Source organism: Actinia tenebrosa, unplaced genomic scaffold (assembly GCF_029948245.1).
Source record: "Actinia tenebrosa isolate PJP-AT-01 unplaced genomic scaffold, QUT_ActTen_1.0 PGA_scaffold6__47_contigs__length_16458017, whole genome shotgun sequence".
Classification (NCBI taxonomy): Eukaryota; Metazoa; Cnidaria; class Anthozoa; order Actiniaria; family Actiniidae; genus Actinia; species Actinia tenebrosa.
Window position 1 is genome coordinate 11,704,590 of NW_028292583.1, and position 16,487 is coordinate 11,721,076.

At 41.0% G+C, this 16,487-nt stretch overlaps 2 protein-coding genes across 2 annotated transcripts; one reads left to right on the top strand and one right to left on the bottom strand.

Annotated features, from left to right (window-relative positions):
- The first annotated feature begins 54 nt into the window (after positions 1-54).
- Positions 55-10,553, top strand: LOC148906080 (protein spinster homolog 1-like). The gene is made up of 6 exons (XM_089039490.1): positions 55-359; positions 1,172-1,447; positions 1,556-1,610; positions 8,869-9,075; positions 9,612-9,920; positions 10,072-10,553. The coding sequence occupies exons 1-6, from the start codon at positions 106-108 to the stop codon at positions 10,489-10,491; spliced, it is 1,521 nt and encodes a 506-aa protein (XP_088895616.1). The 5' UTR covers positions 55-105; the 3' UTR covers positions 10,492-10,553.
- Positions 2,545-6,015, bottom strand: LOC148906081 (uncharacterized). The gene is made up of 2 exons (XM_089039445.1): positions 5,453-6,015; positions 2,545-5,386 (listed from the first exon to the last, which is right to left on the bottom strand). Exons 1-2 carry the CDS (start codon positions 6,008-6,010, stop codon positions 2,900-2,902), a joined length of 3,045 nt encoding a protein of 1,014 aa, XP_088895571.1. The 5' UTR covers positions 6,011-6,015; the 3' UTR covers positions 2,545-2,899.
- Positions 10,554-16,487: the final 5,934 nt, after the last annotated feature.

Sequence of the window (16,487 nt, forward strand, 5' to 3'; positions counted from 1 at the left end):
TGATGGGCTACCTGTGTTGCTATCATGTGACGTTTCTATTATTATGTAATGTACAGAAAGTGTCTCAAGGTTTTCTTGCACAACACGTTCTCTCTCATAAAAAACATGGGTACTGGCGTGCTATCGTTATCCAAGGCTGGTTTTTACCCAGTCTATGTGCTTGTACTGCTTCTAGGTGCTTATTTATTAAATCAGCTTGATAGATACGCTCTTGCTGTAACCTCACAGCCCATGGCCAGAGAAGTTAAGTTCGGAGACAAAGGCTGCTTACCTTACAACACTTCTCTTGGTTCGAAGGTCAAAAAGCTGTGTGTTAAAAGTTATCTTAATTCAGATAATACAGAAAAAAACGAAACTGCGTAAGTATTTGCTTTTCTCGCTCAAAGGCCACGTCAATTTTATTTTGTCCTTTTGTTGTCGTTGTTTAGGAGAACCAGGTTGGAAAAAAAGCTTAGCTTTACCTGTTACGTCGTCCTCAGTAAATATAGAAGTGTTATTATTATTATTGTTGTAGCGAGCTGTTGTTAGCATGTATAGTGACGCTTTGCGGGAGGTGGGGAGGAAAGGAAGAGAACTGGGGAGGAGGACAAGGAGGGAAGGGAAGAGAGCTCTTCTCTCCTCCCTAGTCACCTCCCTTTCCTCCCCACCTCCCCCAAAGCACCCCTACGCAGACCATGCTGTTATCATCCAAGCTGCGTGGAGTTGGGCTCCCTATGCCATATAGTAGTAGTTCTTGCCCATGTTCAAAGATTCCTAACAATGTAGTTCCCACTAGAAGGGTCCTCGAGAACTCAGTGCACACTTCAAATGAATATGTTGAATAAGTTATGAAGGCAGGCAACTTCTAATTCTTGCAAAAATCTTAATAGACGTTTTGACCTTCTGTCTTCATCATTAAGGATAAAATGGAAAAAACTGGTGGAATTTTAAGAAAGGAACTCCTATTTTGTAAACAGAGCAAAATTAGGAATTGTAATTGTAATTTTTGTTTACATTTTTTGTACTTTTTGTTTTGCTTGAGTGGGGGGGGAGGCATGCATCATGACCCCTGCCTACATCGCACGCCTACATGTTTTGTTTGTACAGTTACCAAATTTGAGTCACATTATTCAAAATCTTACCTCATGTAGAATCAAAACTATTGATTTATTATTGTTCTACCATTTACCAGGTGTAGGTTAAAAAGAATGCAAAACTCAAATTTCTCTGGCCAAATATGTATCTGGGATTATGACGGCACAGGGGAAGAGTACCAGATACTTGCTGGACCTGTATTCATTGTTATTTATACTTTGAGTGGAGTTATTTTGGGTCTTTTCACTGGCACGTTTAACCGCAAGAACATCCTCATTGTCTGCCTTCTTCTTTGGAGTGCAATGACTTTGCTGACAGGATTTGCTAAACATTATTGGCATTTACTACTTACAAGATTTATTCTTGGGATAGGGTAAGTCACATGTTACTAGATTATTATTACTATAATATTTATTTATATTTTGGCCACCTGCTGATAAACCTGCTGACTATTCATTACGTGGTCTTTTTTTGTTTTCAGTGAGGCTGGTTGTACACCATTTGCAGCAAGTTTGATTGCAGACTATTTTCCTGAGGTATTTTTGATAAATAAATATATTTATGCCTAGAAATATCAAATTGCAATATGTGCTGAGCTCAGCTCAAGACCAAGCACATTTTCTTTGCCACAAGTACAATCAAAAGAATGCCGACAGGTGGAGAAAGGAATGAACACTAAAAGTTTGATGTTTGTGGGTGAAATATTAGAGAAGTAGACTTTACATATGTTTTTCTGAGCATGAAAATTCAGTTAGGCAACATCATTAGTAAGACCCATAAATATTCAACAATCAAAATTGATACAATCATTTTCTTCCTGGTTATTGATAATTTTAGACAGTATCATGCACGTACTCCAATATTTGTTTAAGGCCTAGGGCAAACATCGAACTTTCCATGTGCCGAACTCATTAAAAACAAATGATATCAGGTGATAATGAGGTGGCATTCTTTGATGTAATTAAGTTCGGTTCATGGAAAGTTCGACGTTTGCCCTATAGTCCATGAGCTGAGACCTGAAAAATCAGTTTTCGTAGCACCCCCCTGGAGACATAGTGAAACTGGTATCAAATGAAAGCTTATTATCTATATTTTCATGAATCACTTGTTACTTTTTATGTAACCTGTGCTTAAGTGAGATATACGACCGAATCTGAGGGGGGTGGGGTGCGAATATATATAATTTGAAGTAACAGCCTCTCCACAGAGAAAAAATATATCTTTGAAAATATAGCTCCATAATCAATAAAACTTTCCAGAAATGATCCTCTGATTATATAGTGTCGAAAAATGTATGTGTAGGGAATCTAGATGTTTCCATGGCAACCGTTGCTAGGAAGAAGTTAAAAATTACAGAAACATACACAATTTTCACTGTTTTTATCGTAAAATATTCTTTCAGTTTTATTATTGTGAAACGTAGTTTTGCTCGAATAATGAAACTATGATAAATGATTATTTGGCCTTCATTTTACTTGTTTTCTCTCGTTAACTTGACCTTTAATTACTTTTGAGGGTTGATCTTTTAAGAGATCCTTAATTGGTGCAAACGTGCACGTATACGTTTGTAGTGTTTTTGCAAAATGTTTACAATTTTTTGAATCCCTAAACATGACACAGTTACACTACATTGACCACTTCTAGCTAGAAAAGGTGCCATAACAACACCATAGGTGGTGTATATGTACATTTGAAAGCAAGGGGGAGGGGTCGTCCCCTAATGTTTTTTACAAAAACATCTAATCCAAACTGTGAGATCAAAACTTGTTTTTACAACTTCTTCAAAAAGAAAAATAATCTCCAATGACAAAAAATAGTCAAACAATTACTCGTCGTCACTTTCATCTTCATCATCTTCATAGGTGTCTTCTTCTCCCACTTTGTTCTCGCATTTTTCACATGCACATGCTTCTGTGCACGAAAGGGCGTTACGAACGCAAGAACAACGTCGTGTTTTGCATTGTCCTTTGCATCCACAGCATACCAGGGCCATCACTGCTTCAGGAGCAGGGGGCTGGTCTGTCCAGTCGATCTCCAGGCAGTCGTGTTTCACTTGCCAGCCTTGACCATTAGGTGTTTGGATGATGTTTGCATCTAAGGCATGCTTCCAAATGTAAGCTTGGAAGTTGGCACGCTTGAGATGATTTACTAACGCTGCTCTTGATGGTGGAAGTTGGTGTGACTGTAAGTTTTTGCCCTTGCAAAACATCTTGTATCTTAATTCGTTGACACTCTTGCACTTTGGATCGTTGTAGAGGGTACAAACAAAGGTTTCCAACTGATCAAGATCTACAATTGGAATTCGTTCACCCAAGGTCTCAACAGCTTTTCTCAAAATTTCATTTTCTTGAACGATAGTAAGAGCTTTCGTTTTTCCTTTTGTTGCAAAAGAGCTAACTGCATCACAGCCAGTCAATGCATGAAGGCTTGGCAGCACCCGGCATGTGTCTAATCCGAGTTTATCGCGAAGTTTAGGCACACAGATTAGTCGAATTCTAGTCTGGGTTCCGCTTACCAGGATCAACTCAGATGGAATGGTTATCTGGTAATAACAAGCCAGTACTTCGACATCTGTATCTGAAGACTTGATTGCGATGCGTTGATGGCCACGTTGTGAGGCATGAGAAGCATGTAGCAACATTCTTGTATCCGCTTCCTCTTGATTACTACATAGATCTTCACTGATCTCCGATATAATATTGCCGTCTTGAGTACATATTTTGGTGCACTTTTGTCCATGTGTAACAAAAAGGGTGCGGTTTCCAATCATGCGGGCATACATATGGTTAGATGTCCATTCGACCACGAGGAAGTTCAACAGAGCAGTTTTGTTTGAACCATTTGCCATAAACTTCTTCCATTGACGTGGGCACATTTGCTGAGGGCTGGAGATTGCAACCACCAATTGGCCATTACTGCTTCGTCTGTCTCTCTCAGTGTTTTTTATTGAGATTTCAGGATACTGGTCTGCTACAAAATCTATTCTTGTTGCTTGCCCAGCCACTGCCATGACTCGTTTCATCACCATTTCTGCAAGAGATTCAAATCTGTCAGGTACTTTCACCAACGATTGAAGTAGTGCCATGGCGTCTATGATGAAAGCCGTTGTCTGATCAGGAAGACTGTCTAGGCACTCAACTCCATTTTCAAGTAGTTTTGGTAGAGCAGCTTTGTTGGTCTTGGCTATGGACCCATCAAACGAGGCCAGTGACCAGGGGAGAGGACCAAGCTCAAACGTCAAAAGGTCCCTGAGGTCTACCTTCCGGCTCTGACCAATGATTAGAAGGCGTGCAAAGAGGTTTCTGTCAGCTCTGATGATGATGTTTCTTCCTCCTGCTTTTAATGATGTCTTCTTTTGGGCTTCACGAAAAGACCCAAGCTTGAGCTTGGTTAGGGGTTGAAAGAATCCTTTGCTGTTTGTCACCAATCTCTCATTTACGAATGACTCAAGCGCCTGCTTTCCTTTCTGTTTGGCCATCAGCAAATCTTGCTTCACATTTTCATCAGCAACACGCCCGGAGCTGATGACAGAAAGCTCTTCCGAAGGATCAAATGGATTACGCCAGCTCTCTATGACCTCTACTATCTTCTCTACATCTTCTTCATCTTTTTTGATACGTAGTGATCCATTCTCTTTGGGAAATTGGCTTATCTCTTGGCAACCGTCTGTCATGATCCTACATCTGTCAACAAAAGCTGCTCGAGAATGGGCAGTAATCATCCACCGCTGCACAGCAGCTTTCCTCAAGCTGAAGCCCACTATACCTCCTTTTGTCTTAGTACTTCGATTGAGTGTTTGCTCAATCGTTTGGTCGACTGGCACCTGGGAAAACCCATGATGGATCGTTCTTTGGACTCCAAAATCACCATTGGCAAGCATGTTGTGTGCTTCTGGATGGCTTTCTTCCAGTGTCATCATTTCTGCCAAGTAGACTGGTAGGTATCTTGCATAATTAATGTGATCATATGCAAAGAACCAGGGTAGCATCTCTTTGGTACTTTCTAAGTGCATATTCCAGTTGCCTTCCCTCGTTGCTCGTACAACATTCAACAACACTTCAACCATCTCTAGATAACTATTCCAAAAGGCTTTCATAGGACCATTATCGAAGGTGGAGTATTCTTTGTAGAGCTTCATTAACTTGGTAAAATCTTCCATGGACAGTAGGCCATCAAACTTTTCTTTGCTGAACTTTTTTCGGATGTCCATTACTTGGTTGACTATCATGACGTAATTAACTGGGTGATCATGTGCTAGTAGCCAAGACCTAAAGCCCTTCCATTGCAATCGATGCAATGATTCATAAACAATCTGAAAATAAGAAATTGTTTTAGTGTATTATTAATACATATTAAATTATGTATTATAAATTATCACCTTGTGGATACGAATTGCACGATTATAATGGCGCCCTTCAAGAACTGCAGCAATAGATCCAGAACCAACAACTTCACTTTCTATAAGAATATCTGCTAGGCCACCATCTCCAAATCGTTTGCCGATAGCAGCTAGGTAAGCACATATGGTGTGGAATGTTCCCATTCTAACAACCAGTCGTTTGAACTCCTCCTGATTTTGCCATATTATTTCAAGACACTTTGCATAGATGGCTTGATCAAATACAACGATGACATCTTGTTGTCCGAGCTGGTCTGCCATTTTGAGTGACCTTTGGAGAACCGTGTAAACAGTTGGAAGCTCTGTTGGACTTGCATCAATAACCTCGCAATAGCCAATGGAGCATTCTCTGAGAGGGTTGTTGTCTTGTAGCATCGTGTTGAAACCAGTCCATGCTGGTATTACTTGTGGTTGATTCTCCTGCACATCAAAGATGTTATCTTGATATGGTCGCTGACAGAGTCTCCAGCCAAAGTTGATGAGTTGAGCATAAACGCTGACTTGTTGGTTACTGTTTGACATTTTGTTAATATCCATGCTGACTGGACTGGGCCCTTTGCGAGAGCTTGAGCTAAAATGAAGAACATCTGAGGGAACATAATCAATAGAGCGTTTCTTTGATAATGCTGGACTAGCTGAATTGACAGGAGGTAATTCACAGGTATGAGGTTTGCGTTGAACAATGATGCCATTTGTGCAATGGGTGGTCTCTTTTCCTGCGTAATGAAAAACAATCTAGCATTTTAAATGGACGCGTGGTTTCAATTGAACTTACGTTGACACCTACCAGAAAGAGTTTCATCAAGAAGATCATTGTTATCCCAGCAAAACACACCAGGCACGCCAGGAGAACAAGCATTTGGGATTAGGACACAATTTTGCTGCTTTGCAATCTGATTCTCGGCTAGAGCTGTTTCCAATTCTTCTATTTGAGAGTATGATAAGCTATGACCAAATCTGTTGAGGATGGTTATTAATTCAACATTCCCAGTAAGACTTTTTACTGTCATAGGCAGAACAACATGTTTTGGGGTTTTTACTCGACCACGACTGACACAATGTATTAAGTCCTGGCAAAGAGAAACTACTAGGCGGTGAACATTTGGTGAAAGCTTCCCAACTCTCTCTTTGGAATACTCTGACTGGGGCACTAAAATCCACGCCATCATATTGTACACCAAATCAGGTACCATAGCACTGCCACTGTCTAAATCGTCTGGTGATGGTGGCCAAGTCATAGTAGGTTTCACGTCTACAAGTAAGCTCCTTATCACTTTAGCTGCATGGAAAATGTGATAGCTCTCATCCAGAACCATATCGGTTGTACAATCATTCGCTTTTAACTCCTCTGCTTCATACTCTTCATACTGAGCACTGTTTTTAAGGATAGTCTCTACAATTTCTCCAACGTTGACTAGTGAGCTATACACAATATCAGATTGGTTTCTGTTTACTGGTTGGCGAAAAGACAGTTTTTCACCAAAACATCGAATTAGGCGGTTCTTGAGCTTGGATGACCTGTATGAGGTAGCACTGATTCCTTCGTCAAATAGAAAAGTTGTGTACTTTCCCACAAGGTCGGACATGGGAATTGCTTTTGCTTCTTTCAAAATCTCCTCTTCTATAATCTCCTTTAATTTGTCAAATGCTTTATTGTAGCCTTCTGTTCCAATATCTTCTTCTCTACAGTTGTTCTCCTCTAACTTATCAAGTTCCCTTTGACGTACATAGTCTTTGTAGCAGGAACGATGGTACTTGATTTCCATTGCTATTGTATCTTGATCTTGAATATTCAAGAGCAGGTGATTATCATTGCGTATTTGAGCTGCCTTGGTCAAAGAAGTGCTACCAAACTCGCTGACGTTTAAGGTAAGGGACTCTCTTGTTCTTGCTCCTTTGGATGTTGTTATCTTATCTCTTTGGCAAATTGCACATTTTTTCAAATCAAAACTAGAATTCTGCGACCTGCGAATTCTTTTAGGAGGTGAAGACATAACGGATTCTTGACTGAGATATTCTTTAGAGAAATGGTGATTTTGTTGTGCTTTGACTACTTTGTTTTTATCGGTATATTCTTGATAACAGCGCCGATGGTAGTTGCCTCTTGGTCCCTGATCCCAAGAATTTTCCATCTTCATCCATATGAAATCCCTCCTTTGATGAGCACATTTGTGAAACGTTTCCCAACTTTTCTCCGTGAAAGCTGTCAACTTGCCATCAGCATTCTCAATAACATGACATAGGCATTTATTCCAGTTCGGTTGCTGTACTGCTGAACGTTTTCTAGAAGTTATTTCAGTCATAACGACTGAATTTCTCTGGAAAACAAGCCTCACAATTCACATAGAAATAAGTATTTTCACATCTTATTTCTTTTTTTTCTTTCTAGAATTAATCAAAAAAATATCTTACCTAAATACAAAAAGTCACAAATAAAGATTTAAATATCCAGTATTGCATCAAATAGTGAGGTACTTACAGACAAGACAGCTACATCAACCCTTCCTTTCCAACATGGCGGTCACTGTTTTATCACATGTCATATTAGGTTGCACTGCATTATGGGTTGTACACCACCTATGGTGTTGTTATGGCACCTTTTCTAGCTAGAAGTGGTCAATGTAGTGTAACTGTGTCATGTTTAGGGATTCAAAAAATTGTAAACATTTTGCAAAAACACTACAAACGTATACGTGCACGTTTGCACCAATTAAGGATCTCTTAAAAGATCAACCCTCAAAAGTAATTAAAGGTCAAGTTAACGAGAGAAAACAAGTAAAATGAAGGCCAAATAATCATTTATCATAGTTTCATTATTCGAGCAAAACTACGTTTCACAATAATAAAACTGAAAGAATATTTTACGATAAAAACAGTGAAAATTGTGTATGTTTCTGTAATTTTTAACTTCTTCCTAGCAACGGTTGCCATGGAAACATCTAGATTCCCTACACATACATTTTTCGACACTATGTAATCAGAGGATCATTTCTGGAAAGTTTTATTGATTATGGAGCTATATTTTCAAAGATATATTTTTTCTCTGTGGAGAGGCTATTACTTCAAATTATATATATTCGCACCCCACCCCCCTCAGATTCGGTCGTATATCTCACTTAAGCACAGGTTACATAAAAAGTAACAAGTGATTCATGAAAATATAGATAATAAGCTTTCATTTGATACCAGTTTCACTATGTCTCCAGGGGGGTGCTACGAAAACTGATTTTTAGGGACTTTTCAGGATTCAGCTTATGGACTACTAGGCCTAACATAGTTCAAAGTATTTTTCTTTGTCTTATTAATATTTAACCTATTTTAATTTTTTTCATTAAACATCAGTGGTAAATTATTTCTGATTTTATCAACCATTTTTTGTGTGATTTTATTTCAAGTCTCTTCGTGGAGCAGCTCTTGGAGTTTATAATTGGGGCATTTATATTGGATACAGTATGGCATATGCTTTCGGCAACTACATCACCAAAGCTAACATCAATGATCAAGGATGGCGGTGGGTGTTTTTCATTGCAGCCATTCCTGGCTTTGTTTTGGGCCTTTTAATGATGTTTACTGTCAAAGAACCAGAAAAAACTGAAAAACAGGTAGGTGCACTTGTCAAAATGGCCTAGAACAGAATCTTGAATCCAACAATCAGAACCTCAGACTTTACTATGTTATCTATAGCATTTGTAGAATACCATGCATCATAACAAAGTAGGTTTTGGTAAATGTCAGTCAAGGTGTTTCCATGTCACTCCATTGGCAAGTACTGCTTAAAAAGCCTTGCGCTTTCTGACAATGTCATGGAAACCCTTTGAAACCAAAACAAAACTGAAATGCTATTTTGTGCATGTGATTACAAAGCACTGTAACCATTAAATTAGCAACTGACAATTCAATCAACTGTCATGTATATGCAGACATACTGGTGCCAACTAGTATTCATTATTCTTATGGTAAAAGCTATTAGGCGTTTGGTAAGACATCAGATTTATTCTCTAGGAGGAAAACAAGTATTTCCCAGAAATAATGCAACAAGAATCATAATAAGAAAATTATTTTGTTAAATACCAAACAGTTCATTTTTTAAATGGTATGGTTTGATTTCATTTCTTGTTTTTTTCTCTCTGTATTTTAGAACATTGGATTTAGCAAGGCTCTCGCTCTCAAGATCAAACTGCTCCTAATGCTTAAGACCTTTCTGCGACCTTCCTTGATCATTCTCTTTGTTGCTGGTGCAATTCGTAATGCTGGGGGTTATGTATGGGCTTATAATACACAGCCCTACTTTAACAAGTATTATCCTGACACTGATGTTGGCAAGTACATGAGTTGGATTCCATTAGTTGGTGGATCATTTGGCGTAGTCTTTGGCGGGTTTATCTCAGATAGACTGGTTAAGAACAGAGGTTCTTATGCAAGAATCTGGGTGCTTGTTGCTAGTCAGGTAAACTAAATGACACTCATTGGGTTCACTCGTATAACTTTATAAACAAAAGAGTATGTGTCCCCATTGTCAAATATAATAACTACTATTTTCTTATGGTTATTAAGATATTGGTTTATGTTACCTACTAATTTTCTGGTTTTACTTGCAGATTATAGCGGCCCCTTTTGCAGCAGGAGCTCTATTTCTGAAGCCTCCCTGGGCCTTTATCAGTCTTATTCCATCCAATATCATTGGTGAGATGTGGGTGGGTGTAACTCTTGCTGTTGTGGTGGAGTTGGTCCCTGTCACGATACGTACTGCATCTGTGGCTTATTATCTCTTCATCATATCTATCATTGGAGGAAACGTTCCACTATTAGTGCCCATCATCAAAAAGCCGCTTGGTTTACGTAATGCCCTGTATATCTTGTTCCCTGGTTTGTATGCCTTGAGCTCTGCCCTCTTCTTGTTGACGTTGTTTGTGCTCAAGCGAGATTTACGACTTGCGGACGAAACGAACGTTTTGGATGTTACGTCACCTCTTTTGCCTGATTCCTCCAAAGAAGATTCCAGCAGCAAAATGATATAGAATATTGAACTGTGATAGGCTATGCAACTGTTGAAGATATACTATTAAACAACTTACAACAATTTCTTTGGCAATTATGATTATTTCCTTACACTTTACGGGGCAGTAATCATCATCATCTTCATGATTAATGTTCCCCATCCACTGTTGCAGCAGGTTGAGTGCCCAGGACCATTTCCAACATGAGCAGGAATCGTGTTTTATCTTACATTTCCTTTAGTCAGTCCAGTGGTCTCTATACAGTTTATCCAGAGGTCTCGACCATAAAGATCGCTTCGTGTTAGCTTTATTTCAAATAACGATCTTTTGTCTAAATTTTTCACAAATAACAAATTGTTGTAGATACTATGAGGGTACGCGCGCGCCAAAGTCAAATTTTGTTACACCATAGTTAATGAACTATAAACTAGTTAATTAATAACTTTTATACTATTAACTGTGGTGGAACTTGCAACAATTTTAGTCTTCACGGACAATTCGTCTTGCAATAACAAGTTTCAAGTTTATTACAAATTATAAAGATATGCATTTACAAGTTAACAAATAGCAATTAAAAAATCTAGACGTGAAGTGATATATTAAAATTATTACAAAGAATGCCTTCACTAAATTCATAAGCTCACTTACCTTCTTCGTAATTCGTTATACAGAAATTACACCAGAACTAAGAACTTTGATGTGCACACACTAAACGCTTGTGAGAATACTATGAAGTAATCAGTACTGTTTAATATAAGTAACATTCATATCTAAAAATAATTAAAACGTATAGTTTAGATTTGAATAACCATGACTCTGCAAATTATGTCGCCATTTGGAACTGTTGAAAAAAAGCGCAAGTTTTGGGTGACCTTTTAATATTTAATAGGTCTATATAAGCAGCAGTAAGGGGGACTCGCGGTCGATGTCAAAGATTTACGGGTTTTACAGGCGGTTTAAGGAAGGCGCCGGCAGCGGGAATAAGCCGCGCGCCGTGTCCTTACTGCTGCTAGTTGTCGAACCGCAAACGGAGGTTAAAATATTTTGTTGGATATACGATGCACGAATGTAAAAAGTTCACCAATGACTTCTGTATAATTTGCCTAAGATCCAAAGTTAACATACCCAAGCCCAAGGGTTTCTGGTGTTGTGGTAAGAAAATGCAAATAGAAGACGACACGTCAGCACAGTGTTACGAGTGTGGTAAGAATATTCGTAATGCCGTACCAAATGCTACCAGAGAGCAATATTACGCTAATGGAGGTCGTAAGAAAACCCCATACAAAAGAATAAAATACTTCCGAGACTGGATGAGTCATATCCAAGGTTATCGACCGGTATATTTAAACAACGAAGTAAAGAAGAAAATCATAGACCACTTAGAAGAGACAACCCCGCAAAGTCTACGGAAGACATTGAAAAATTAAAACTAGGGAAATATTACAAAGCTATTCCCTATCTTTTGTCTGAAATTACCGGTAAGTCTATTCCCGAGGTTTCTGATATGAGCAGAGCCGAGTGGATGTTTTGTCGGATAAGGATATTCCTTATTACCCCGACGTAATTTACGAAATATTTTACGAAATAGACCCCAACCACCCCCTGTTAGGATGGATTCCGAGAAAATAAAAATGCAAAACTGGCGTTTATTTTGCCAGAAACCCCACTGGGGAATGCATCGCGCAGAACACCAAGCTATCCCCAGTGGGGTTTTTTGCATTTTGGGCTTACGGGGCTTATTTCATCCCGCGCCAGAGGCCCTCTAGTACATACACATATATCTTTCTTACGACCCACCAGAGGGTGAACTCCGGACAGCGTCCCGAGACACCCCCTGACTTTTCCAATAGCGAAACCCCCCATCGCGGGGTTGAATCGCACTTTCCACCCCTCCCCCCACGGTTGCTGTGGGTGGGGGAGGCTTTTTTTTCACTCACAGCAACCGGTCCAAATGCGTCTACAGCGAGGCTCGAACTCGGGACTTTAGGCCTCCCCAGCTCCAAAGTCCACGATCACGAGCGAACGCCAGACACATCTGGACGCTTATGTATGTGAAAATTATTATATTTAATTTGCATATTTTCTAGACTGACGTTCGATATGTAAATAGAATCCTGTCACGCTCTTTTCAAAGCAGATGTTTACTGAGCAAGCTTTCTTTGAAGCTCTTCTTTCGCTTCTTGGTAGATCTTTTTGCGAGATTCCTCGGAAAGATCTTTTACGACTGTTTTTTTATTCCTTATGTCCGTCTTTAGTTTCTCGTATTTGTCTTCTTCGGCCAGAATAAGCGAGAATTCTACGTCGTCTATCTTTCTGTCACGCAAAGCCTTTGAGACAAGGTCGGTAATAGTATTTACTTTAGCCCTTGACAGAGCTATTGTCGTGTCATGCTTGGATATTTTGCTTGACAACTGTTTCATAATGCCCGTAGCAACGGCTGAAATAATACCACAGCCTGCCCCAACGCTGGCCAAAGGAACTCCAACGATTATTCCCGGTCCAGTGAGCGAAGTAGCAACGCCGGAGCCCGTTAACACAACAGAAATGGGTCCTGAAGTTATCGCAATCTTATGTAGCGTACTCCGGGCTCTGACGTACTTTTTTCGGACTTTTTCGTAGTGTTTTGCCTGCCCTTCCAAGTAAGCCAAGATTAAGTTCGCTTTATTCAGACGAAAGTTTTCGGCGTTTAGTTCGTTAGGTGTAGTATAGGGAACATCTGGGTACAACTGAGGTGCTGATGGTATAACATCCATTATATATACTAATGTACGACGCTTTTGGGAATGATATTGAGGAGCAGCCACATCACGACAACCGGGATTACTGGAATTGGAGAGCATTTAGGAAGATGTTTCCACATGCAGACCCCAGTAAGTTCGAAAGGAGACCTGATGGGATTTACTTTAAAGGCTCCAGAATGTACAGCAATGCGGACTTACAGCCAACGCTGGTGGGGCAAATAGACAATCAGCTGCAGCATCCCACGCCAGCACCTGTGCAGCATCCCACGCCAGCACCTGTGCAGCATCCCACACCTAAGCCTACGCATGTTGAGCCCGGTTGGTCAAAGGAATTATTGCTGGGTACCAGTACTTATCCGATACCCGCGGTTCCATTTGATGAGCATCCAAGCTTGGACCTAACGTTGAACATGCGGATCTCTAACAAGCATTCCTTTCCGTTAAAGGTGCGGGATATCTTCAAAAACGTACCCATCGTTCATACCACTGCAAAAGAATCTCATGAATGGTTAAGTGGTCCTAACATGCGTTATTGGCCGCAGCAACTAAACTTTGCGGTTTGGTGCGCCACCAGCGGCTGTGGTGTAAGTGCGAACTTGATGAAGAATTCGATATTCATGTTTCATTTTCACTTCACGGTTAGAAGAATACTGCATGAGATGGGTGTTATTGCGCTGCCGGGAGATGCCACGTTTTATCCAAGAGATAACAAATACAGCGTGCCGGCTTATGATAGACTTTGTAAGGAGTTTGGTGTTGTAGGGAAGGATTTCCGATGCACTACGGGCGCTAACAATGGGCTGGGACACGTTTGGGCTTATTGGGGGATTGGTGGGCACGAGCTAAGCGATAAGGAAGTCCACGCGTTGAATTTACGATTGAACACTGGGTATCACAAAGAAACTCACGACAGTAGCACCTTCTTTGAACCAAATGCCAAGACCACTAAGGAAGTCAGAGACGGACCTCTGTTCAAAGACGAGGGTGGTAAGTATGGTGGAGCTAATCCACTGATTATCAAAATTACCAACGACGAGCAAACAAAGCAATATCTTAATTTCATACCCCCAGAAGGTAAAGGACTAACCAAAGCCGGCCTTGCCCGTTTGAACCGCAGCATAGAAGCTTACGTGTATTCTATCCTTGGAGCTCAGGTAAACACCCGATCTAGCATAGTGGGGAATACCGGCGCCGCAGAAGAGACGCGAGCCGAAGCCTTGATCTTATTCGAAAGTTCGATCTTGGAGGGCGACATTAGCAAGGGCGTACAGCGTTACCAACTAGCTATACAAAATTCTAAGGCGAGGTTGGACTATGCAGTAGCCCCGGGTTGTTGGTTAATGCCTAGTAATTTATCTATAAATACTGGTTCTGTAGTAGGATACAACAACAAACTTCAACGAGCTACTAAGGATATGAAGTTTGGGGTGAACGACGTGAACTCTGACACTCTTAGAAGGCACTTTGTTGAACAGCCTAAAAAAGTGCACCATACGCAACCACCTAAGAAAGTGCAGCCAACAAAAGAAGTATACCGAGCGCCTAAAAAAGAAGAGGAATATGACCATAACTTATTAAAAGCCGGCCTAGCAGTCGTGGGTGTTGGTCTGAGCTATTATATATGGCGATGAACAACCCCTACGTAGCTGGAGTAGATTGTGTTTATACGACTTACACAGGCGAGAAAAAATACAACCAGGCATCTTGGGTTGATGTCACGGGCATGTCCGTGAATTTGAACTACTCAGGAAAGAAGTTAATCCTTTGTAGTATTTGCATTGGCGCGAGTAGTCACGCCAACGTGGGCTTTAGGTTCCTGGATGAGAATGGCGTACTGCAGCCTATGCGTGTGAAGACGAACAACAGGGAGCCTGCGCATTTCTCCGTAGAGCCGCCAATGAGTAGCCTTGAAAATCATTGCGTTTGGACTCTTCACATGGTTGCCAATTGTCATGGGAAAGTAAAGCTGCAAATACGCGTAGACGACAGCGGAAGCGCTTGCATAAATAGCATAGCGGATCAAAGAGACTATGCCTATAATCACAAGACCATTAGCACCTTGACGGTGCTTAGCCTCTAGAGGGGAATTTATTCCCTGGTATATATGAATCCACATGTGAAGGAAGATTGGTTCCTTCATTATTTAGAGGAAAAGGAGTACGTGAATGATAAGTGGCACGACACGAAATTGTGGGTAAAGGTTGGGGGCTTGGGATTGATCATGTGCACCATTTGCATTTCGACGGAGCATTCGTGTAATGTTGGGTTTAGAATCGTTGATGAGAATGATCATCCATTACTGCCTTACAGAAAAAAAGATAACAATAGGCACCCCACTCATTTTTCAATGGAGCCCGATCCGAAGAGCCCAGAAGACGCAACGCCGGTAACTTTTCATATGATAGCCAATTGCCAATATGCGAAGCTGCAGATTCGCCCCAGTGATGCTACCAGCTCCGGAGCCAATCTTGGCCGCATTTGGATAAACACGGCAAGCATTCCCCCAACAAATGCTATTTGGAATCATAAGCCCATTTCTACTATGACTGTCCTGCCGCTAGTTCCGCACTATCAAGGCGGCGCGAATACTATCTTTACTTATCCCAAGTCGAGAACACCCCGGATGCCTGACGACGATAAGCCCCCAGTAACGTACCCAGATAAGATTAACCCTTCATCTTCTTCAGGAGTACCACCCCGATAGCTACTACTAATATCCAAACGTTATTACCCACGAACTTTAACAGTTCACCGCCGGCCCTAAGTGCCAAGGAAACAACCGAACCCAGCAGCCCAGGCAAGCCGGCTGCCATCTTTTTTTCCCAAGTCCGTCAGCCCATTGCCTAATTTCTTTACGCCTGCGCCCGTAGCCTTAAGCGTGGATAGGATAACTCCTACTACGCTCGAAATAGCAACCGCAAATGCCAGCGGAATACCATACTTCACCAGAGCTCTTTTTATTTTTTCCTTGGTGGTAAGCCCCAGCTCTTTTTCCAGGTTGTCCTTTTGCGCCTGTAATTCCGCAAGGCGTACCTCGAGGGCCTCTACTTCCCTTTGGGCTGCCTCCCTTTCTTCTTCGGGGCGCGCCTGGTCATTGATTACTTCTTGCTGCCGCTCTATTTGCCCCTCCAGGTCTTCGATGGCCTGATCTCTTTGCCGGATTTGTTCCTCCTTAGTATTGATTTCAGCCATTAACCGCCGCCTTTCCACCAAAGAGCCAGCTATGGTAGTTTGTAGGTCCTTAGCGTCGTCTCTTGTTAAGTCCAACTCCTGCAG

What these genes read in the sequence shown, in the direction of transcription:
- LOC148906081 (XM_089039445.1), bottom strand. Translation starts at nt 6,010, where the DNA reads ATGGATATTAACAAAATGTCAAACAGTAACCAACAAGTCAGCGTTTAT. An exon ending in GTGCAATTCGTATCCACAAG is followed by an intron (nt 5,387 to 5,452) that starts GTGATAATTTAT and finishes TCTTATTTTCAG; the next exon opens with ATTGTTTATGAATCATTGCA.
- LOC148906080 (XM_089039490.1), top strand. Translation starts at nt 106, where the DNA reads ATGGGTACTGGCGTGCTATCGTTATCCAAGGCTGGTTTTTACCCAGTC. An exon ending in AGATTTATTCTTGGGATAGG is followed by an intron (nt 1,448 to 1,555) that starts GTAAGTCACATG and finishes TTTTGTTTTCAG; the next exon opens with TGAGGCTGGTTGTACACCAT. An exon ending in TTGCAGACTATTTTCCTGAG is followed by an intron (nt 1,611 to 8,868) that starts GTATTTTTGATA and finishes TTTTATTTCAAG; the next exon opens with TCTCTTCGTGGAGCAGCTCT.